The sequence below is a fragment of the Macaca thibetana genome, chromosome 2 (assembly GCF_024542745.1).
Source record: "Macaca thibetana thibetana isolate TM-01 chromosome 2, ASM2454274v1, whole genome shotgun sequence".
In the NCBI taxonomy this organism is placed as follows: Eukaryota; Metazoa; Chordata; class Mammalia; order Primates; family Cercopithecidae; genus Macaca; species Macaca thibetana.
Window position 1 is genome coordinate 112,515,898 of NC_065579.1, and position 22,449 is coordinate 112,538,346.

Here is a 22,449-nt window from a genome sequence, read left to right on the forward strand (position 1 = left end):
CTGACTGCTGTGTTCCACTGGACAGACTCACCAGAATTTATTTGACCCAACCCCTTCCAGATGGACGTTAGGTTGCTTTAGTTTTGCACGACCACAGATGGCGCCAGTCAAGGTCCTTAAACACATCAGTTACCTATGGAGCCTCTTGCCAGCGTAGGTCTGCTTGCCAGAAGTGGGGTTGTGGGCTTACAGGGCATGCACATCTGACAGTCAAAGAGAGGTCACCAACTTGCCTTCCAAAAGGGCAGTAAGAAAGTGTCCTTCGCTAGAGCGAGCAGCTCACTGCGGTTCAAGATGGAGCAGTGGGGGAAGCAGCTCTGTGGTGGTTGAGTCTACTGAGTGTATCCTTCCAGTATGGTTCCCAACTAATCTCCATTTGCCACTGACCAGGCCACAGATGGGGAAGTCACAGCCGTGGAGGAGGCACCGGTAAATGCATGTCCCCCTGGATTCAGGCCCTGGGTACAATTTTGGTTTTTTCCTTTTTGTGTTTCTGTGTTTACTCAGCCTTCATTTCAGAAAATCTGCCATCTGCTTCTGGGATTGCTTAAGCCCTGTGGGTGTCCTGGTCATTGGTCATTGGTGTGCCCCTCACTGATCAGCCCATCACGATGATCCCTGCTTTTTCTGTAATAAGATCACCTTCGCGTCACCATCCGTGCTCCACAAATCGCCAGCCGTCGTGTCTGTGATCACGCTCGGTGCAGTTTGTCTCCGTGTTTAAAGAGAAAGACAGACAGCTGTCTGCAGCCCTGCTGCTGCCTTTCAAAGCCGCCACTTGCACATTCAGTTTCTGTTCAGGGGGAAAGCCACCCACTGCTACTCTCTGCCACTTAAAATGCACCTTCTTTTCCAGGCCACAAGCAACTAAACCTTTCCAGGTGGAGCCTCTTGGGACTCATAGACATTGCTGTCTCTCACTTTTCCACTTTCCTGTGGGCGCTGCTGGGAATTTTACAAACAGACTCCTGAGTGATTGCTAACAGTTGGTCAGCGTGACTTCTCCAGTCCCTCAGGTTCTACCCTGGGTCTGGAGCCACTTAGACAAAGCCCATACCACAATGGGCAGCCACATTCCCAAATCCCGGCCTCACTGGCTTGCAGAATTCCCAGCAGCTCTACCCCCTGTAGCTTCACCAGCTCCCGCTGTTGTCCGCTTTACCCAGTGACCACTGCCTTCTGTTTTTAGGTGACCGAAGAGGCCTATGTCCCAGTGAGTGACATGAATGGCCTGGGATTTAAGCCTTTTGACCTGGTCATTCCGTTTGCTGTCAGGAAAGGAGAAATCACTGGTAAGCACTTGCCATGAAGGCTGTCTCATTCTCACTTGCTCTCATGAGCTTCCCAGAATGGTGCTGGGGAGGTGTGTCCACTGTCTCCCAGACCTGGGCTCCTTAACCCCGGGTCATGAGTTCTTGGTCTCGGGCGTTGGGCCGTGGGCTCCTGAAACTACAGAATGTGCCACGTGTGTGTTTCTCTGAAGAAGTGACTCACTGACAACTTGCATTACTTTCTTGAGGGGGCCCATGATTCTCTCTAGGTTAAGAACTGCTGTGTTTAGATACCTCATGACTGTCGGGTTCCTGTTTGCCCCCTTTCCCTGCCTCCTCTTGTTTGACTTTTCCAGATGCGACTTTGACACTGAGTCTGTCATACAGGAGGTCCTTTCTCCCCTCAGCCTCTTTTCAATGCCTGCTTCTCTTTGGTTTGATGCTCTACCTATCCAGCTGGTTTCACGGTCTTCTCAAGTCCTTTCTGAGCTTGATTTTGCCAGTTGTAAAAAACTCTTTAAGAGTTGTCTGCTGTATTTTGTGGAAGTCAAATGGAACTGGAAAAAAAAAGAAGAAAAGAGCAAATGGTCTTTCCCATTGTGGGACTTGAGTGTTTTAGGCAGCAATGAATGTCCTTGGGTCTGGAAACCTTTATTTTGAATACGTCTGTGCCTTGGGCTCTGCTTCTCTGGGGAAGGTTGCTGGTGGGCTCATTGCACCGTCTCCCTGTGCTCCATAGGGGAGGTACACATGCCTTCTGGGAAGACGGCCACACCTGAGATTGTGGACAACAAGGACGGCACGGTGACTGTTAGATACGCCCCCACTGAAGTTGGGCTTCACGAGATGCACATCAAATACATGGGCAGCCACATCCCTGGTAAGTTGAGCTGAGCAGGCCTAGCAGGGCTCCACCGTTTAGGGGCATCTGGGCAGCATACAGACGCTCCTCAGCTGCTGTGTAGGGAGTGGCTTTTGGCAGCAGGCTGGGGAATGCAGCATTGGCAACCCTGCAAAACCAAACAGCCTGGGACCCTAGCAGGTCCAGCTGATTTCTAGAAGGGATGATGTAGCTCAGTGTCTTGGGTTACCGTGCAGGCCTTTGGGTCTGTGGTTGTTTATCTTTGTCACTATGCCGAGTGTGGCCAGAGGGCAAGCTGGGAGAAAAATGTGAGGCACAGTGAGGGACTTTCCAGCCTGGCCTGCAGAGCCCTATGTGGCCTGGGGACTTGGGGCGGGGTCAGAGGCGGAAGAAGAGGACCAGCAGCCCAAGTTCCAAGGGAATCCGGCCCAAGTTCCATGGGCCACCAACCAGCACAGTGTCACTGGTTCACTCTTTCTTTCTTTTTGTAGTTGTTTAAATATTTGTTTTTTAATTTAGTATTTTGAATAGGTAACACATTCTCATGGTTCAAAAATAAAAATTATATGGAGAAAGGTTTCCTTCCCACCCATATCCTCCGTCTGCCCTCTCCTTGAACCAGACTATCATAAATTTTTTTATGTTCGACTTCAGAGTTTTAGGGTTTTATTTTGTGTGTGTGTGTGTGTGTGTGGAGATAGGATCTCACTATGTTGTCCAGGTTGGTCTTGAACTCCTGTCCTCAAGCATTCCTCCCACCTTGGTCTCCTAAAGTGTTGGGATAACAGGCATAAGCCACCACGGCTGGCCATTTTCAGAGTATTTTTAAGACTCTCCATGCAAATAGAAATACAGATATATAAGAGAGTGTCTTTCCAGCCTTCCTTCATGTGGACGAACCATTACATATTTGACCATTTCCCTGTTGGAGGGATTTTGGTTCTTCCTGCCGTTGCTGTCCCCAGTCTTGCTGCAGCAAATCGACTTTTCCCCTAGTCACTTCACACTCATGAAGATGTATCTGTGAGATTTAGTTACCAGAGGAGGCATTGCTGGGGCCCCAGTGCAGGCATCTACGATTTTGACAGATCTTGCCAAATTGCCCTTCAGAGGGGCTGTTGCAGTTCACACACCCTCCAGCCATGGAGGAGAGCACCTTCTTTTCCACAAAATTTGCCAGTAGAATATGCTATCACATTTTTGGATCTTTGCCAGCCTGATGGTTGGAAAGAAACAGAATCTCAGTGTTGCTTTATTTGTATTTCTCTTGTGAATGAGACCGCACAGCTTTCCATATGTCTATTTGTATTTCTTTTTCTGTGAACTGAACGTTTGGATCCACGGCCTGTTTTTCTGTTTGGTTATTGGCCTTTGTCATATAGTTTCTAAGAGCAATTTAAACATTGGAGAGATTAGCCCTTTGTGGTAGGAGTTGCAAATATTTCTCTGAGATTGGCATTTGCTTTAGTTGCCTGTATGTAATATTGGCTTAAAGCAAAAATGTATTATCTACTTCTATTTAAATATTCTAAAGTGCAGATGGAGAGAGAGGAAAAAATGTTTCTCACATCTGCCATCCACTTCCACTGCTGGTGCAAGTTGTGTATCTTTTTAGATGTTTCTCTCTGTATCTACAAACATACATATAATTTTGTTCTATTTTGTTTTTAAAGGAATAGCGTAATGGTATTCATAGTTTATAGCAACTTGCTTTTTTTCTTTTTAATGCATCATATTATGGATATTTCTCAAGTTAGTAAACATGGGTCTTCCTCACTCTTTTTAATGGCCCATGAGTAGATCAGCATTTATTTAACCAGTCCCCTGTTGCGAACACTTAGGTCTTTTCCTGATGTGCACCTGAACACTGCAGAAATGAAAGTGCTTACGTAGGGCTAGCAGTCGGGGTGGGTGGGAAAGACCACTGTGGGGTTGATTCCTTACAGTTTGAATGGCGTGGGCAAATGGCCTTCCAAAAGCCCTTTCCACTCACCTTCCCTCTAGCCATGGGTCCTTTCACCACCCAAGAGTTTCTTCCTTATTTATCAGTTGGGCTGGATTGCCTTACCTCAGCCCCCTTCCTCATCTGTGGCAGCCTCCAGGATTGTTTTTCTTATGTTGTGATTGAAGGAATAATACTGTGTAGACCCTCTCTGATGTCCTGGGATGGCGGGGGACAGGAGGTGCATCTGCATCTCTTTCTGTCTCTGCATCTCCTTCTGTTTCTGCATCTCTTTCTGTCTCTGCCTCTGCTTAGGAGGCGCCAGACCTGTAGAGAGGTGAGTGTTAAGATGCCGGTTGTCCAAGGTCTTCATTCACCCCTTCATGAGCACCAATTTTGTTTGTGTCCTTTGTAAACCCAGAGAGCCCACTCCAGTTCTATGTGAACTACCCCAACAGTGGAAGCGTTTCTGCATATGGTCCAGGCCTCGTGTATGGAGTGGCCAACAAAACTGCCACCTTCACCATCGTCACAGAGGATGCAGGAGAAGGTACTGTGTAGTTTACATGTTTATATGCCTCCAGCCATCCATTCGGAGGGTTAAGTGGACACGGTTCTAGGGTGGCTTTTAAAAGTGAGACAATTGAATGGTAGTATTTGTCTTGTCTTTTCTCTCATATAAATCTGTAGAGCTGCTTTGTCTTCTACCCAGAAAGACATTTTTGAAGTCCTTTGTGTTCTAATTGAAATCAGATTCATGCTATGAAATACTTTATGTGACTTGTCTGGAATTTAAGTATGTTTTGGTTGGTAATGTTTTTGTTCTTTTTGCACATGTATCCACAAGACCACATGACTTACTGAGTGGCTCTTTTTGATAAAGCTGTGTGCCCATTCACATGGTATTCATGGAGACTCCCAAATCTGTGGTTCTAATGGAATTTCCATGATGGCAGCCAGTGCCTGATAGAAAGGGACAATACACCTCTGCCCTCCACCGCCCACCATCTCTTATGTGAAATTGACATGCACGGCTCCTTCCTTTTCTCATCCCATGCATCCTGAGAGTAGAGAGAGCTCCAGGGTTACTTGCAGTGAAGAACTCAGACATTTGGGGTTTCTTCTCAGTGGATATTTTTACCACATGGAGTGCTTTGTTCTGACAGATGTCCCTTTGCCAACAGCTCACGTGGAGTGCATCAGTCCGTTGTCCCCAGCATCAGGGCTGCCCTGGATGAGTTGTTACAAGGAAACTCTTAAAACAAGGAAACTCTCTCCCTAACACCCCTGCATCCCTGTTCCCACTTGTAGGTGGTCTGGACTTGGCTATTGAGGGCCCCTCAAAAGCAGAAATCAGCTGCATTGACAATAAAGATGGGACATGCACAGTGACCTACCTGCCCACTCTGCCAGGCGACTACAGCATTCTGGTCAAGTACAATGACAAGCACATCCCTGGCAGCCCCTTCACAGCCAAGATCACAGGTAGGGTTGTCTGACTTCTGGAGGCTTCCTCATGGGAAGCGTGGCTGCCCCTGACTGCCACCCTCCTTATCAGACCACAGGCGGCAGGCTAGACATCTCTTTGAGTTCAGGTTTCACGGAGACTCATTGAGGAGGAGCAGGGGATGGAATCCAATTTTGGATTGGCTAAATTCTTCCCTTGCTGATAATCCAGGAAAAAGCAAGAGCTAGTATTTGGAGCACACTTTTATTGTGCCAGTGTTACTCTAGTGTGCAAAGAGAAAGCTCTCAGATGGAGTATTCAAATCATACTGACCGCAATAGTGCGTGAACTCAGAGATGCCCTTCAGCGTCACTACTAGATAAATTTTCTGCTATCCCTTTTACAGATGGGAAAACTGAGGCTTGGCAAGGTAGTGGTGTAGCCGAGTTCACATATGGGTAAACAGATCCAGGTTATCAAATTCCAAAACCCATGCTCCTCACCTTGCTGTGTTCAGGTTATGCTTTCAGTGGGTTATAAGGAAAATGCACAAGACAGAGCCCGTGTCCCCACCGTGTTTAGACCTGTCTGTGAAACAGCCAATAGTACTCTGTGGAATGTGGTCATTGTTTACCTAGAAATGCCCACAGCCATGCCAGGCAGGTGCGAGGTCCCTTCAACTACCAAAGATTCCTATATTTTATTTTATTTTTGAGACGGAGTCTTGCTCTGTTACCCAGGATGGAGTTCATGGTGCAAACTTGGCTCACTGCAACCTCCACCTCCTGGGTTCAAGCGATTCTCCTGCCTCAACCTCCCGAATAGCTGGGATTACAGTATCCACCACCACACCCAGCTTATTTTTGTATTTTTAATAGAGATGAAGTTTCACCATGTTGGACAGGCTGGTCTTGGACTCCTGACCTCAAGTGATTCATCTGCCTCAGTCTCTCAAAGTGTTGGGATTAGGCTGGTCCATGAGGACTCAAGTCTCCGGGTCCTGCCAGCTCCTTGTCTTTGCTGCAAGCAGGCATGAATCCCATCATTCTTCATTGGTTGGGTCTACTCAGTGTTCAAGGCTCATTTTTTTTCACTTCGTGTAATTAATTCTTGCCTGTTCATCTGTGAACGGCATATGGCATGGCAGCTCTGGGAAGCGGGATGACCACAAGTAACGGGAATCCTTTTTGGGGGAATGTTTCCCAGATGACAGCAGGCGGTGCTCCCAGGTGAAGTTGGGCTCGGCCGCTGACTTCCTGCTTGACATCAGTGAGACTGACCTCAGCAGCCTGACGGCCAGCATTAAGGCCCCATCTGGCCGAGATGAGCCCTGTCTCCTGAAGAGGCTGCCCAACAACCACATTGGTGAGCTAGGCTACCCTTCCTGGCTGGAGCCAGGACATCTTGGGTGGGAGATGGGAACTCTTGCAGTTCTTTCTTGGGAAATCGGTAGCACAATGGATTGTGATGTGATAAACCTGCTGGGTCACACGCACGATAAATGCCCAAGTGTATTTGTGCATTGTGATGTCGACACTCTGGGTTGTTGGATGTCAGGAAAAAGGTCATATTTCTATTTCTGAGAGTGTGTCTCTCCTGCTTCCTCTCCGCCATCCCCTTACAAACCTCAATCTGTGTTCTGGCCCAGGCATCTCCTTCATCCCCCGGGAAGTGGGTGAACACCTGGTCAGCATCAAGAAAAATGGCAACCACGTGGCCAACAGCCCCGTGTCCATCATGGTGGTCCAGTCCGAGATCGGTGACGCCCGCCGAGCCAAAGTCTATGGCCGCGGCCTGTCAGAAGGCCGGACTTTCGAGATGTCTGACTTCATCGTGGACACAAGGGATGCAGGTCTGTGTGGTCCCAAGGGAGAGGCCCAGAGCTTGTGGGAACAGACTTACTTTGCTGAATCAGTGTCATCTTTTCATCCTACCAACTCCTTTTCCTTCCTGAGCATCCTTCAAGCTATAGGTCCTTCTGCCTGCATTTTCTTTTATGCCTCATGACCATTGGCAAAAATAGGATTGTCTTTGTTTTTTAGATGATGAAACTGAGGCTCACAGGGCTTACAGCCCCCTCTGCCCTAGGATCTGAACCCAGAGCCATAACACCTCGCAAACCCCTGTTTTCTTATCTGTTCTCCCACCCTTGTTCTCAGCTTCCCAGCGTCTCTCCAAGCAAAGAATGTTGGGTTGGCTGGCCAAGACCATGGTCATCTGAGCAGAGCTTTTGTGGAAATGAGGCATCTCTTTCTCTTCTCTCTTTGAGATGGTTTGAGTTAGATTGTGTCTCTTCTAAGCTCGCCACACCCCAGTGCGTCCAGTCATCTGCTTTCTTGAGGCATGGCCACACTGGTGAATTCTAGACAAATTCTAACCCAGGGGAGAGGGCTGGAGAATTTCTGGTCCTGGTTGGGAGATACTCCCTGTTAAACCTTCAGATCTGCTGACCTAGTTGAGGTAGCCAGGGGCTGTTTAAAAATTCAGAATCTCAGGTCTGGCTGTGGATAACCCCCCGAGGTGGTACGTGCAGTTCTTGGAGGCATGAGGGCAGAAGGTCCTCTCCAGCAGTTTGCACAGGGCACATCATCTATGGGGTATTAGTAAATACCCTTGAGGAAAGCGTTCTGTGGTCAAAACCAGGTTCAGCAGGTTATTTCACTATGGGACTTCTCAGGGCGCTTAACCTACTCATCCCCCTCTGGGCTCTGCAAATGAGGCCGCCATTGCTTTCTTTCTGCTATGTAGAAATAGACTGAAGCGTAAGGGTCAATGTCCTTTCTCCATTCATCGGGCTCCCTCTTCCTGAGGAGTTGCTGTCAGAACAGCCTGGGGCTGCTGTGTTGCAGGTTATGGTGGCATATCCTTGGCAGTGGAAGGCCCCAGCAAAGTAGACATCCAGACAGAGGACCTGGAAGATGGCACCTGCAAAGTCTCCTACTTCCCCACTGTGCCTGGGGTTTATATCGTCTCCACCAAATTTGCTGATGAGCACGTGCCTGGTATGTGTATTCCGTTCCCCTCCAGATGGGATGCTTGGGTTTTCTGTAAATGCTGTGCTTCGGCCTCTGGGCTGCTCACAGGAGCCTTCTTGGGTCTTGCAGGGAGCCCATTTACTGTGAAGATCAGCGGTGAGGGAAGAGTCAAAGAGAGCATCACCCGCACCAGTCGGGCCCCGTCCGTGGCCACTGTCGGGAGCATTTGTGACCTGAACCTGAAAATCCCAGGTGGGTGTCAGGAACTAGTGGGGCGGGGAAGCCTTGGCTCCAGGCCTCAGGGCAGTGGGTGCCTTTGGGAACCAAGTTTAGGCATGGCCTAGAACACAGTATCCAAGTCGGCTGTGCTGACCTTTTCATTTCACTTCATTTCATAATTTTCTTCTATGTTTATTTTCACAGAGGCTCATCCAAGAATAATAAATCTGTTTACCTCGCTACCTTTTTCCAATTCCAAATAAAAATAACTTTATTGGGTCACATGGGGGAAACGTAGATATGCTTTCAGATTTTTAGATTTACTATCTGTCAAACAGAATCATGTCAGTGAAAGAACTGGCCCAGCCAATGCCAGCGTCTGGAAGTATTTAAGAGGTGGCAGCCCAGCGGCATCCTTCTAGTATTTCTCTTTCCTTCCTGAAATTAGAACGAGGGCTGTGCTGCAGATCTCACTGGGCCACATCTAGCCCTTTGGCGGTGAATTGTTCCTCATGGGCCCCAATTAGCCAGTCAACAGGTCACACAGTCTGTCTGAAATGTGGCCCAAGTTCTTTCTATAAAGAATCCTTCCAGAGAGAAGTCACTGTGAGTGAAAGTTTTGAGGCTCCTCTGCCCAGAAGTTGACATGTCCTATGGAATTGCACAGAGAAGGGAAATATAAATCGTCTTCAGATGGAGCTTGTGTTGCAAGCTCTGGAGAGGGGGCTGTCTTTCTACACTGCACCTCCCATCCTTCCTAACGTGTCAGGGAGCTGTCGACTCCGCTTTCTTGGCTTTAGTTAACGGGTTCTTCTTGTGTAGTCACATCAACATTGGGTCACATGGGAATGTGGCAGAGCCTCATTACTGTAGAGTTTAGACATGATCACTTAAGAAGAGCTTGACTGGGCCGGGCGTGGTGGCTCACTTCTGTAATCCCAGCACTTTGGGAGGCCAAGGCGGGCAGATCACCTGAGGTCAGGAGTTTGAGAGCAGCCTGGCTAACATGGCAAAACCATATCTCTTCTAAAAATACAAAAATTAGCAGGGCGTGGCAGCAGGCACCTGTAGTCCCACCTACTCAGGAGGCTGAGGCACAAGAATTGTGTGAACCTGGGAGGCGGAGGTTGCAGTGAGCTGAGATTGCGCCACTGCACTCCAGCCTGGGCGACAGAGCAAGACTTTCTCAAAACAAAAAAAGCTGTACTGATCATTTCTGGTCGTAAACAGTTTGTGTGCCTCAAGGTGGAGGGAGGAAGTGTCACCTCCCAGAGAGAGCCTGGCTCACATCTTAGGTGCAGAGTTGGACCCTGGCTGCTCCGTCCTCACAGCCATGTGTGCTCACTTTCCAGTCACATCGGTGTACTCCTCATCCACTGTTTTTGTGGGCATCTTCCCACCTCAAAAAATAGACATCCACATCATCTCTCTCATGACCCAGATAAAATGCCATTTCATTCAACGGAACTGTTGGTGATAGAAAAAGAGAGATTCCATTTCATGTCTAGATGCATCAACCTTCGTTACTCATCTCTGTGCCTCAGCTCCTATCATCAGGGCTGCTCTGACATTTGCCACCCTGTGCTCAGGCTGTGGGCCGGATGCCCAGGAGTGGGCTGGGCTGGTGCATTTCAGACGCTGCCACACCTTGGCAGACCGCCCTCCACATTTCTGCATACTCCCCTACCAGCACTGGGGCTGTCTCTTCTCACTTTGGCCAACCTGATGGAAAAATATGGTGTCCAGTATTCAGTTTCATATCTTCAATTACTAGTTATATGTACTGTGTTTTCTTTTCATTTGCTTTACATTTCTCATTTGGCAAAATACCTGTCCTGTTCTCTGCTTATTTGTTTCATGAGGAACTAGCAAGTATCTGTGCAGCGTGGACGTTTACCCTTTCTCTTAAGTCTCTTTTTGTTATTCTTTTAGTTACTTAGTACCAGATGACTCTGGGTGAGGCTCAGTTTTCCCCTCATTACCCAAATGATCCTCTCAGAGATCCCCTCCTCCTTAATGGAGGACAGCTCACTAACCAGATGTCCTCCAGACCCAGGTTTTGCAGGGCATCGTCGTTAGTTTGGGCTGCTTTAGTAAAATCACATGAACTAGGTGGCAACCAACAGAAATGTATGCCTCACAGTTGTGGAGGCCGGAAGTCCAAGATCAGGTACTAGCATGGCCAGATTGTGGTGAGGGCCCTCTTCCAGGTTGAAGACTGACAGCGTCCCCTTGTATCATCACACGCTGGAGAGCAGCGGGAGCAAGCTGTCTGAGACTCTTATAAGGCCACTGATCCCATCACAGGGTCACTCCATTTTCCTGACCTTATCTAATCCTAATTGCCTCCCCAAGGCCCCACCTCTTAATCCCATCACATTGTTGGGGATAGGGTTTCAATATTCGAATTTTGGAGGGACACAAACATTCAGTTCATAACATGGGTGACCCTCTTTTCAACCTCCCTTCCCTTTTCTGTCCTCAGGGGTCAGAGTCATGAACTGCTCTGCCCAGATCCTGTGGGGCTGGAGGGTGCAGTTTCATACTGGCTCTAGGTGATGGCAGTGCTCCGTGCCCCGCCTGCGGCCACCTGGCCTCACCACGGCAGTACAGGCACAGTCGTTGGCATGACGTGAGCAGCTCACGTAGAGTGATGTGGTCTTGTGTCCTAGCGCTGGTGACCCGAGACATTGCTTTTCTGAAAGTATAGCCCCTGGTCTTTGGTTTGCTCAAAGCTTTGCTCACGCATGGTTTCCCTTTTGCCATTGGGACTGACGAATGTTCACCTTTTTCTCTAACTTTGTCTTGTTGCCTAATAGAAATGCCAAAGCTTCTTGACAGTAAGGGATGACGGCTCTTGTTTTCTACCCTTCCCTACCTGTGGAAAGGAGCCCATCTATGCATGATGGATGACCACGTCACCTTTGGCAAGAAGTCTCAGTGCCCCTAGCATGGGTGGCCTGAAGGTCCCTGCCCACTCCATGCTGGCCACAGGAGGGCAGGCACCCAGCCTGAAGGGAAGGAAATCTGGGCACCCCATGTCCACTGGGCTGCGTACACCTTGCTCTCGGCTGCTTGCCCTGCATGTCCTGCCCCGTCTCAGGCCCTTGCCCTAACCCTCTTCTCTCCCCCAACCTCCCTCCCGCTTTCAGAAATCAACAGCAGTGATATGTCGGCCCACGTCACCAGCCCCTCTGGCCGTGTGACTGAAGCGGAGATTGTACCCATGGGGAAGAACTCGCACTGCGTCCGGTTTGTGCCCCAGGAGATGGGCATGCACACGGTCAGCGTCAAGTACCGCGGGCAGCACGTCACTGGCAGCCCCTTCCAGTTCACCGTGGGGCCACTTGGTGAAGGAGGTGCCCACAAGGTGCGGGCAGGAGGCCCTGGCCTGGAGAGAGGAGAAGCGGGAGTCCCAGGTGAGCATTCCGGGCAGGATTTTCACCTGGGAAGAATATGAGTTGAACCCAGGCAGTGTGGGCACCCACATACTTTTTTGCCCTATTTGAAAGAGAAGACTTCTGATAGGTGGCATTAAGGGGCATTCTTTAAAACAAGGCATTTGTGACTAAGTCTGGCACACTTTGTGTACTCACGTAAAGCCAAACAAGTTTCTTACTGGGAGCCTCGTTGGTGCCTGTAACTTACTAGTGTGCATCTGAGTCTCTAATTGGGGAGCAGAGTAATACTGTTTCCAGAGCATCTTTCAGGGCTGATGTTCTGTGGAACACACTAGAAAGCTACAAAACTGACTATAAGCATCCTTTCCTAAGGTTGCTGCTGGTGGGAAGATCTGTGGGGAAAAAATGGAACATTCTCATCTTTTTCTGGCTTGGTTAGGGTGTATTCACATTTTTAAAAATTTTTATTTAATATTTTTTTTCTTTCCTTTTTTTGTTAGAGATGAGGTTCCACTATCTTACTCAGGCTGGTCTTAAACTCCTGGGCTCCTGTGACCCTCCTGCCTTGGCCTCCCAAAGTGCTGGGATTACAGGCATGAGCCACTGCACCCAGACTGTTAAGATGTCTTCAAGAGTACTCCAGATGTCCTATGAATTTAGATATCGCTAGTGATGCTTAGGAAACTTCAATGATGGCCCTTGCTTGGTTTCTCCTTGGGGTGAGAGAAAGAGAAAAAGGCTAGCAACAAACGAAACCTAGCGCTGCAGGTTTGAACAAGAATAGAAGAGGGGCAGGGGCTCTGTGGGGCTCAGTCACTAACCAGGTGTCTCTTTGCTCTCAGCTGAGTTCAGCATTTGGACGCGGGAAGCAGGTGCTGGAGGCCTCTCCATCGCTGTTGAGGGCCCCAGTAAGGCTGAGATTACATTCGATGACCATAAAAATGGGTCGTGCGGTGTGTCTTATATTGCCCAAGAGCCTGGTATGTATTCAGGGTTCACAAGAGGACATTTTCCTTGTTTGAACATGGTTAGGTTGCAAGGAACAGAAATCCAGCAAGTTTGCTGAAGTCAATGGGGATTCTATGTGTATGGGCACATGGGAGAGCCTCCTAGAAATCCAGTTGCAAGATACATGGCCAGACCTCCTAAGGGTGGGAACGCTTGTTCTGGTTGCCTCTTGTCTTTCTCCATTAGCCTCTCTGCTTCTTGCTTTCATTCAATTGCTCCATTCTTTCCACCAACCGGCCTTTGTCTGCCCACCCATGGCTACCTTGGCTGGCTGCCCCAGAAGAGTGACCTTGGCATCTGAGCTCCCTCTGTCAGGAGTTCTTAACCTTTTGTGTGCCATTAACTCTTGCCATCTGGCGAAGCCTATGGGGACTGTTCTTGGGATAATGTTTTAAAACACATAAAATGAAATATGTCACATTATAAAGGAAATCAATGATACTAAATACAGTTACCAAAATCTTATAAGAACAAATATGCAACATAGAAACATGCATATCTTCATTAATACATTAAATCATAAGATTTGGTGACAATATATTAACTGTCATCAAAGTAGCAAAGTAATAAGTGAAAATGATATGTCAAAATAACTGTAAAATGACATAAAAACATCTATAATTTTTAATGATGATATAAGTAATATGTACTTACAATGTGTTGTGATTTCTTGTCAACATTTCTGAAGAAAGGACATGGTAAATTTCAGTTAGTGGATGGTGAAAATTAAAATGTAGTTTTTTTCCCATTCAAGTCCATGGATCTCCTGAATTCAATACACAGGCCATCTGGGGACCCTGTGGGCCCCGGTTAAGAGTCCCTGGCCTTGCCCCACTAAGGAAATCATATTGGCCCAGCCTCAGCCAGGCAACTCCCACTCAACCAATCAGCTGTGGCCATTGAGGAGGGCTGGGTCTCTCTGAAGGCATTTTAGCCCTTGGTGAGAAGCAAGAGGTCACTCTGGGTTCAGAGTCTCTGAAATGATGGGACTTTCCTGTCCTCATAGGTAACTACGAGGTGTCCATCAAGTTCAATGATGAGCACATTCCGGACAGCCCCTACCTGGTGCCGGTCATCGCGCCCTCTGACGACGCCCGCCGCCTCACTGTTATGAGCCTTCAGGTGAGATGCAAGGAAGCATCCATCTCCTTGGCCACAGGCCGCCAGTGAGACCCCTGGACTCCTGAGGCCGCTTCAATGTCCCCTTAGGTGCTGAGGCCCCTTCTCACATTTTGACCACAGATGTCACCCAGTCACTGGGGAGCTTTCCTGCGGCAGAATCAACTCCCCATACACTTAGGGCAGATGACACTTGGGGCGAGCAAAAACAGAGCCACAGTCAACAACACACCTTAATGTTTGGGGACAAGTTTGTTTTTAAAGGTTTATTTAAGAGAAACAAAGGAAGCCTGTTCATAATTGGTTAAGGGATAACAAGGGCTTTCAAAACAAAACCAACACAAAAATAACAGTGCAGTGATGTTTTAGCCTGCTGTTGTTGGCTGCCCTTCCTCAAGAAAGACAGTTGCAATTTATTATGATTCATTTATAATAAGTGTGCAGGGAACTATGTTAAGAGCTTTATCAGTGTTACCTCAGGAAATCCTTGCAATAGCCTGACAAGTAGGTTCTCTTGACCCCATTTTAATGACGGAAAAACAGAGGTACAAGGAGGTTTTGTCCACTGGGAACCGCTAGTATGAGGCAGAGCAGAGGCAGTGTGGCTCCAGAACCTGTATTTTTGTTTGTTATTGTTGTTGAGACAGAGTCTCACTCTGTCATCCAGGCTAGAGTGCAGTGGCATGATCTTGGCTCACTGAAACCTCTGCCTTCCAGGTTCAAGTGATTCTTCTGCCTCAGCCTCCTGAGTAGCTGAGACTCCAGGCGTGCACCATCACACTCAGCTAATTTTTGTGTTTTTCTTAGAGATGGGGTTTCGCCATGTGGGCCAGGCTGGTCTCAAACTCCTGACCTGAGGTGATCCGCCCCACCCCCCTCAACCTCCCAAAGTGCTGGGATTACAGGCATGAGCCACTGTGCCCGGCCAGAACCTGTGCCCTTAACTACAACCTCTCTAACCCCCACCTGTCGTTGTGGCACACGGTTGCATAGTCCATTCCATTAGGATACCAGGAGATGCAACGTTTCTCATCGTCCTAAACAGGTCACTTAATTCAAGGTTGCACTAGCACCTTCAGCCAAACGAAGAACCATCAGGGATGCCTCTGGGTTTTTGCCCAGGACACTGAAAAATAATTAGGTGTCTGAATTGGGAGTAGCAATTAAGTTGTGAAATAACACTGAAATCCCAAAGTATGATTTCTGGGTAAGAGTTTCTAAATAGCCTTGAGCTGCCCCCAGTTCTTGAAAATATTGGATTCATTAAAATCCAATCTGATGTCTAAGATCAGTGATATGATTGGCTCTAGTTCTCTACACTTGGTTTACATTTGAGATTCTAATCTTACTCTGAGGGGAACTGGGATACCTCCAGTAGTTCCAAACGTTAGTCTTTCATTTAGGGACGTAAACAGAACCCAGACCAGACTCAGTCCACACATTGAAGCGGCCTCATCCAGAGAATACCAAGGGTACTAACTGGTTACTGTGGTGTAGATGTTTTTCTTGTGTTTCATTTAAAGGCTTCTTAACAGAAGTGTCTTTTGTGACCAACTTAACTGAAACCTACAGAGGGAGATAAACCCAGCACTTGTTGAGGGCAGGAGCTGCCCTCATGCATCTCGAAGATTTCTTTCGAATCTTCCGAGGCATTTATCTCCCTCTTGAGGATTTAGTGGCAAGCGGAATCAGGTAATGTAAATTATGCTGTCTAAAAGGAGCTGGTTTGGAAAAATCCTCTCCAGGAAGCTTTTCTGTAGAGTCCTCTCGTCATAGCTGGGTCATAAATGTTTCAGTAAGTACACAGCAGGCTGTTTCTCAAGCTTTTGTAACCAGCTGCTGCCGCAGGAGGGGCGTGTTCATCAGCACGCCCCCTGTTCTTCCCGGGTCATTTGATGCCGAGTGATATGGAAATTATTGATCAGAGATTTCGCAGAGGCCCACGCAGCAACATCTGGGGCTGGTTAGCAAAGACAGGCATGTATCATTTTGTCTTGCTTTTGAGACTTTCTAGGAAATGGGAGTAGGCTGGCATTTGGGGTGGGGGTGGGATGGGAGTGATCTGGTGATCAAAGACTTTCTAATTCTGTGTTCCATCCACCTTCCTCAGTCTCTATCCCTTAGGGCAGCACAGTCCAATAGTAGGTTCTGCCGTGATCAAAATGCTCCAAGTTTATGCTGTGCAGCATGATAGCCACTAACCACATGCGACCATTGAACATCTGAAATGTGGCCAGAGGAACCAAGGAGCTGGACGTTTAGTTTTATTTAAGTGCATTAAATTGAAATATATGTATATATGGCCACATGTGGCTGGTGACTACCAAATTAGCCAGTGCAGCTTTGGGACCTTGCCATGAAGATGTGGTTCTTGGATCAGTTCTTGGACCTCAGCATCACCTGAGAACTTCAGTCCCAGACCCACTGGATCAGAATCTGCGTTTTAATAAGATCCCCAGATGGTTTGCTTACACATAAAGCATGAACCATGCTGCTTTAGAGTTATTGCCTGAGGAGTGGCTGTCCGACCAAGTCTAAATCAAAATTACTGACTTGTAAAATGCTGCTGTTTGGGATTGGCCAGTCTTAAAATATCTCCAATGTTGTTGCTCAGCTTTGTTCTTAACCATCTGAACTTCTGATCCCCTCCTCCCAGAAGAGGAGATAGTTTCCAAGACAAAGTATGGGGAGTGAAACTGATCCAGAGAAGAGCAAAAGCTATGTCTTTCTATGACTTCTTGTGGGGATACAACCTCTAAATGCATATTAATATTTAATAAGCTTATGTTTTCAAGCCTCTCTGTATATGGGCTAGGCCCGGTGCTGAATGTTTTGCATGCACAGCTTAATTTGATCTTTATAGTAGCCCTCGAGATGGATCGTTATTATGCCCATTTTACAGATGAGGAAACCAAGACTCGAAGAGGTTTGGCAACCTGGATATATAGCTAGGAAATGGTAGGAAATCCAGGGCTGATTTGTAACTGCTATGGAGTACCGCCTTCTTTGCACATGTGGCCCTTTATAATATGTTCCTCCAGGTCTGCCCTTGAGATAACAAACAGCATAACATAAAACTGTGTTTGTGTTCGTGAGTGCATGACTTTGTTAGCTGCCAGTATCCTCCTAAAAGAGGATACTTTTTTGACCTGGAACATACTGGGTTTTCTGGCCTGCATAGGTGTTATTTTGAATGCTGAGATGATAGTCCTTTTGACCAGGATGTCTCAAGTATCCAAACCTAGAAATCATCTCTTCCAGGCTGTATCAAGATGGTTTGCATAGGAGACCATGCAGATGCACGTCTCTGCTGTCTTACGTTAAAAATGCAGAATGGCTCACCTGCTCTTTTGTTGTCATATGTTATATAGAAAAACATTCTGGGCCTATTTGCATGAGAACTGTCACCCAGAGTTTTGGGTAGGGTCAGTGTGTGCCACTGAACAGGAACGCTGAGGGCCATAACCTGTCTAATGTATTAAATTCTCAGGAATCGGGATTAAAAGTTAACCAGCCAGCATCCTTTGCTATAAGGTTGAATGGCGCAAAAGGCAAGATTGATGCAAAGGTGCACAGCCCCTCTGGAGCCGTGGAGGAGTGCCACGTGTCTGAGCTGGAGCCAGGTGAGCAGGAGGCCTGCTGGGGGGTCCTAGCACCAGCACTTTCCAGCAGAATGTTCTTGTAAATGTGCGTCCCAAAGGAGGGCTGATCGGTTTCATTACTGCCAGTGAGTAGTGGATTCCCTTTGCTATTGCCAGATGTTGTTTATAAATTAGCGTTTAAACCTGTACCAGGAATAGGCAGACCCTTTACCCTGGGAGAGAATTCTCATTCTTTCTTTCTTTTTTAAACAAATGCTGGGCAGGGTGCAATGCCCTAACCTGGGAGGCCAAGGCTGCCGTGAGCTATGATTGTGCCGCTGAACTCCAGCCTGGGCGACAGAGCGAGACCCTGTCTCAAAAAAAAACAAAAAACAAAAAACAACAACAAGAAGAAGCATACACACACAACACAAAAACAAATGCTGCTTTGTTTTCTGTTAGTTTTTCAGATTCCTTTTGCATGACATTCATCATGATTTTTCTTACATATTGTAACAACATCTTATAGATTTTTATTATATCGTTGACCTTATGACGTGAGTAAGCATACTTTGATCTCACTTTACTCTAAGGGAAAGGTAGGTTAATGTTCTATAAATTAAAAAAGAAAATCTGGGTCTCTAGGCCCTAATGTCCTAAGATTTTTCTTGCTTGGTGCCTTGGTATATGGATTTAATCAACTTTAAAGAGACAGTGTTACCGGTGAACATAATACATTTATTAAGTGTCAGAAACTTGAAGGAAGGTATAGGGCTCAAAGAGTTGCTCACAGTTTGTGAAGTCCTGGCCAAAAAGCAGATGATGACCCCAGATGATCGCCATTACCACAGGAGAACTGAGAAGCAAATGGTAAAGATGGTCAGAGCAGGAGAGAGAAATAGTTTCTGCCTTGGTGAGTTCAGGAGGGCTTCTCAGAGGAGGTGACATTTGGTGTGGGCCTTGATGTATGAGGGGGAGACCTATGATCACTGCCTTATAGGGCATTTGTTGTGTGCCTGGCTATATTTGTATAGTGTAGTTGGAAATCTAGGCTCTGACCAGGCATGGTGGCTCACATCTGTAATCCCAGCACTTTGGGAGGATCAGTTGAGCCCAGGAGTTTGGGACCAGCCTGGGCAGCATAGTGAGACCCCTTCTCTACAAAAATAAAGTAAAAAAAAATTAGCCAGCCGGGCGTGGTGGCTCACGCCTGTAATCCCAGCACTTTGGGAGGCCAAGGTGGGCGGATCACAAGGTCAGGAGATCGAGACCACGGTGAAACCCCGTCTCTACTAAAAATACAAAAAATTAGCCGGGCGCGGTTGTGGGTGCCTGTAGTCCCAGCTACTCAGGAGGCTGAGGCAGGAGAATGGCGTGAACCCGGGAGGCAGAGCTTGCAGTGAGCCGAGATCGCGTCACTGCACTCCGACAGAGCGAGACTCTGTCTCAAAAAAAAAAAAAAAAAATTAGCCAGGCACGGTGGCACACACCTGTAGTCTACTTGTGAGGGATGAGGTGGGAGGATTGCTTATGCCCAGGAGGTCGAGACTGCTGTGAGCTGTGTCATGCCACTGTACTCCAGCCTGGGTAATGCAGCAAGACCCTGTCTCAAAAAGAAAGAAAAAGAAATGTAGGCTCTGTGTGAACATTGAGATCTATGTTTCCCAGTAGTCAGAAAGGGCAGTGGGGAGCCTCAGGAGGAACAAGTGTGAAGGATGGGGTCAGATCCCGGTTTTAGCCTGAAAGGCCAGGTGGCGAGCTGGTGCTCCCAGAGTGGTCCATTTGAGAAAGCAGCAGCACTGGAAATGGAGAAGGCCAGAGCGCTATGGTAGCCATAGAGAATGAGAGAGAGAACCCATTCCAAAATGTTCCGTGTAGCTTAGTGATTGGGCGGCAGATGACAGTACAGTTGTCAGAACTAGGGCCAGCCAGGCAGAGGGTGGGTGAGGATTGGTCAGGGCCTTAAAGGGTTTAATATTTTGCTTTGAGGGGTTTTGAAGGATCCCTGATACCCACATGGAGATGTTTACTAGATCACTGTGAGGTTTGGTGGCCTCAGCCCCAACAGTCCCTCACTGGGTACCCTCCCTCTTCTCTTAAAGCCAATGTGCTTCACGAGAAGCTGGCTCCACCCCAGGTGGAGGATTTGAACCCCTACAGATGTATGAGATCATTAGCATGACACAGTTACTATTGATTGCAAATTACAAGATGCCCAGCTCAAGCCAACTCACACAATAAAAGGGCCCAGTGAGTTGCATAACTGGAAAGTTCAAGAGATCCAAGATGGGTTTCAGCGATTTGATTTGGTCATTGAGCTGGGCCCTGCAAGGCCTCAAATATCTCTGCTGTTCTGCTTTGTGGGCCTGGTTCTGAGGCTGGCCTTCCTCTTGGTGGCAGGATGGCTCCAGCAGCACCAGATGTCCCACCTTCACGCCACATCAGTTAAGAATCCTCTCAGGCTCACGCCTGTAATCCCAGCACTTTGGGAGGCCGAGACGGGCGGATCACGAGGTCAGGAGATCGAGACCATCCTGGCTAACACGGTGAAACCCCGTCTCTACTAAAAAAATACAAAAAACTAGCCGGGCGAGGTGGCGGGCGCCTATAGTCCCAGCTACTCGGGAGGCTGAGGCAGGAGAATGGTGTGAACCCGGGAGGCGGAGCTTGCAGTGAGCCGAGATCCGGCCACTGCACTCCAGCCTGGGTGACAGAGCGAGACTCCGTCTCAAAAAAAAAAAAAAAAAAAAAAAAAAAAAAAAGAATCCTCTCAGGATTCTTAGAAGTCGAGAGGCTCCTTTTCCCAGAAGTCTCCAGCACATCTCCCTTCCCATCTCACTGACCTGGACACATGCCCACTGCTGAGTCATTGCCTGTGGCTAAAGAAGTGCCCTGTGTTCATTGACGAAGGCTTAGCGAAGGATTTTTCCCTGATCCACTCAGGGACTACACTTGGATGTGGCGGTAGAGCCGGCTTCCCCTAAAGCACATTGGCTCTCAGGGAGGCAGATGGGGACCTAGCTAGGGGACTGTTGGGGGATGTTCAGTGCCAAAGGATGTAGGGTGCACAGCTCCATGGAGATGCACCTCTGTGGAGACCTCCAGAGGCAGGGAGAAGAGCTTTGGGGAACACAAATTCTGAGAGGGATGAAGAGTCCTAGGAGCCAGGGAGAGACTGAGAAACTACCTGGAGAGGCAGGAGGAGAACAGGCTCTGCACCCCGGGCAGGAGGGCTTCAAGGAGGAAGTGGTGGTCAGGTGGTGCACAATGAGTAGATGTTCTAGGTGCCCATTTCAGTTAACAGATTACCTTGCTACATGCTGTGACCCAAACGCACAGCCAAAAACCTGCCCTGTGGGGCAGTTCCTAGCTTTGAGCTTAATTAAGGAGCATTAATGCCAGTTGGAACCATTTTTCCCCCTTCAACTGGCCACATAGAGAAACGTAGAAGAAGCGAGGTCTTCTTTTTTCCCTTCATATATATTCTTTTTAAATTCTTGTTATGCCTTCCCAAAACAGAGACTTTCAACAGTAGTTAGAATGGCCATCTCCCAACATTTAAAAAAAAACTGAACCCCCGCAATGGGTGAATGAAGTAAAGGGTAGTAACCTAGAGTTCAGCTGAGTAGGCCACTGTGGAGCCTTAAGTGGTGAGGTCTTCCAATTTCAGAGTGATGTGTCTTCAACTTGTATCATCGTTTTAGTGGAAAAACATCATTTAATTTTGGTGAAATGAGATTCATCTCGTGACAGGATTAGTAACAGCACTCACGGAATTTCACATTCAAAAAGTGAGGTTTTCTAAAGAAAGGAAGGGGTCTTCTGAGGCAGGGGTCAGAGTCTTGTCCTGTGTTTATAGGATTTGCGATGTGGATGTGTTTTCCTTGGGGCTGATGAGGGATACCCAGGGGGGTCCGTCTGGTTCTGAAATCCAGGATGCTGAGTGCCAGGCTCCCTGTAGAACTGTTGATTTTAAATGGGCCATCTCGGGTTGGCCTCCATCCTTTGTCCTCACTGAACTCGGGGGTGTCCATTTGCCTGATTTCACCCTGTGCCTTTGCTCATTCTTCTAGATAAGTACGCTGTTCGCTTCATCCCTCATGAGAATGGTGTTCACACCATCGATGTCAAGTTCAATGGGAGCCACGTGGTTGGAAGCCCCTTCAAAGTGCGCGTTGGGGAGCCCGGACAAGCGGGGAACCCTGCCCTGGTGTCCGCCTATGGCGCAGGACTCGAAGGGGGCACCACAGGTAACCCACTCCTCTGCTTCTTGAAGCCTTAACTGAACCAGCTCCAGGGACAAGCCAGATGGAAATCCTCAAGCCCCATGGAAGCTTTTTACACGCGCTTTCCATGGAAACTGGGGTCATGCACACTTTGGAGGCGCTTGCTGTCCAAAGCTGTTTTGGGAGTTGCGGTTTGGCCCGTGATAAATTCAGAGTAAGAGCTTGATGGCTGTGTTGTCACACCTCATTACTGTTAGTTGTGATTCAGATTTCTTCCTCTGCCAGGTTTCTTGACTTTCAGAACAGGATGCTGATAGTCAGGGAACACAGCACAGTGTCATTAATTTTGAGGGTTTCTTTGCCTACACAGAATTCATGATGCGTCCAAGGGGGCTCCT

General features: G+C 47.9%; 1 protein-coding gene across 5 annotated transcripts in view; it reads left to right on the forward strand.

Moving 5' to 3' along the window:
• FLNB (filamin B) overlaps window positions 1-22,449 on the forward strand; it is a 166,480-nt gene that overhangs the window by 135,502 nt on the left and 8,529 nt on the right. For 2 of the 5 annotated variants that reach the window (XM_050781117.1, XM_050781113.1), the window contains 14 exons: window positions 391-462; window positions 1,190-1,292; window positions 2,011-2,151; window positions 4,497-4,625; window positions 5,387-5,560; window positions 6,729-6,887; window positions 7,171-7,374; window positions 8,372-8,524; window positions 8,627-8,749; window positions 11,869-12,135; window positions 12,960-13,097; window positions 14,132-14,247; window positions 17,735-17,867; window positions 21,899-22,075. In XM_050781117.1, coding sequence (XP_050637074.1) covers window positions 391-462; window positions 1,190-1,292; window positions 2,011-2,151; window positions 4,497-4,625; window positions 5,387-5,560; window positions 6,729-6,887; window positions 7,171-7,374; window positions 8,372-8,524; window positions 8,627-8,749; window positions 11,869-12,135; window positions 12,960-13,097; window positions 14,132-14,247; window positions 17,735-17,867; window positions 21,899-22,075 — 2,089 coding nt within the window. The other 3 variants (XM_050781114.1, XM_050781115.1, XM_050781116.1) reach the window with 3 other exon arrangements.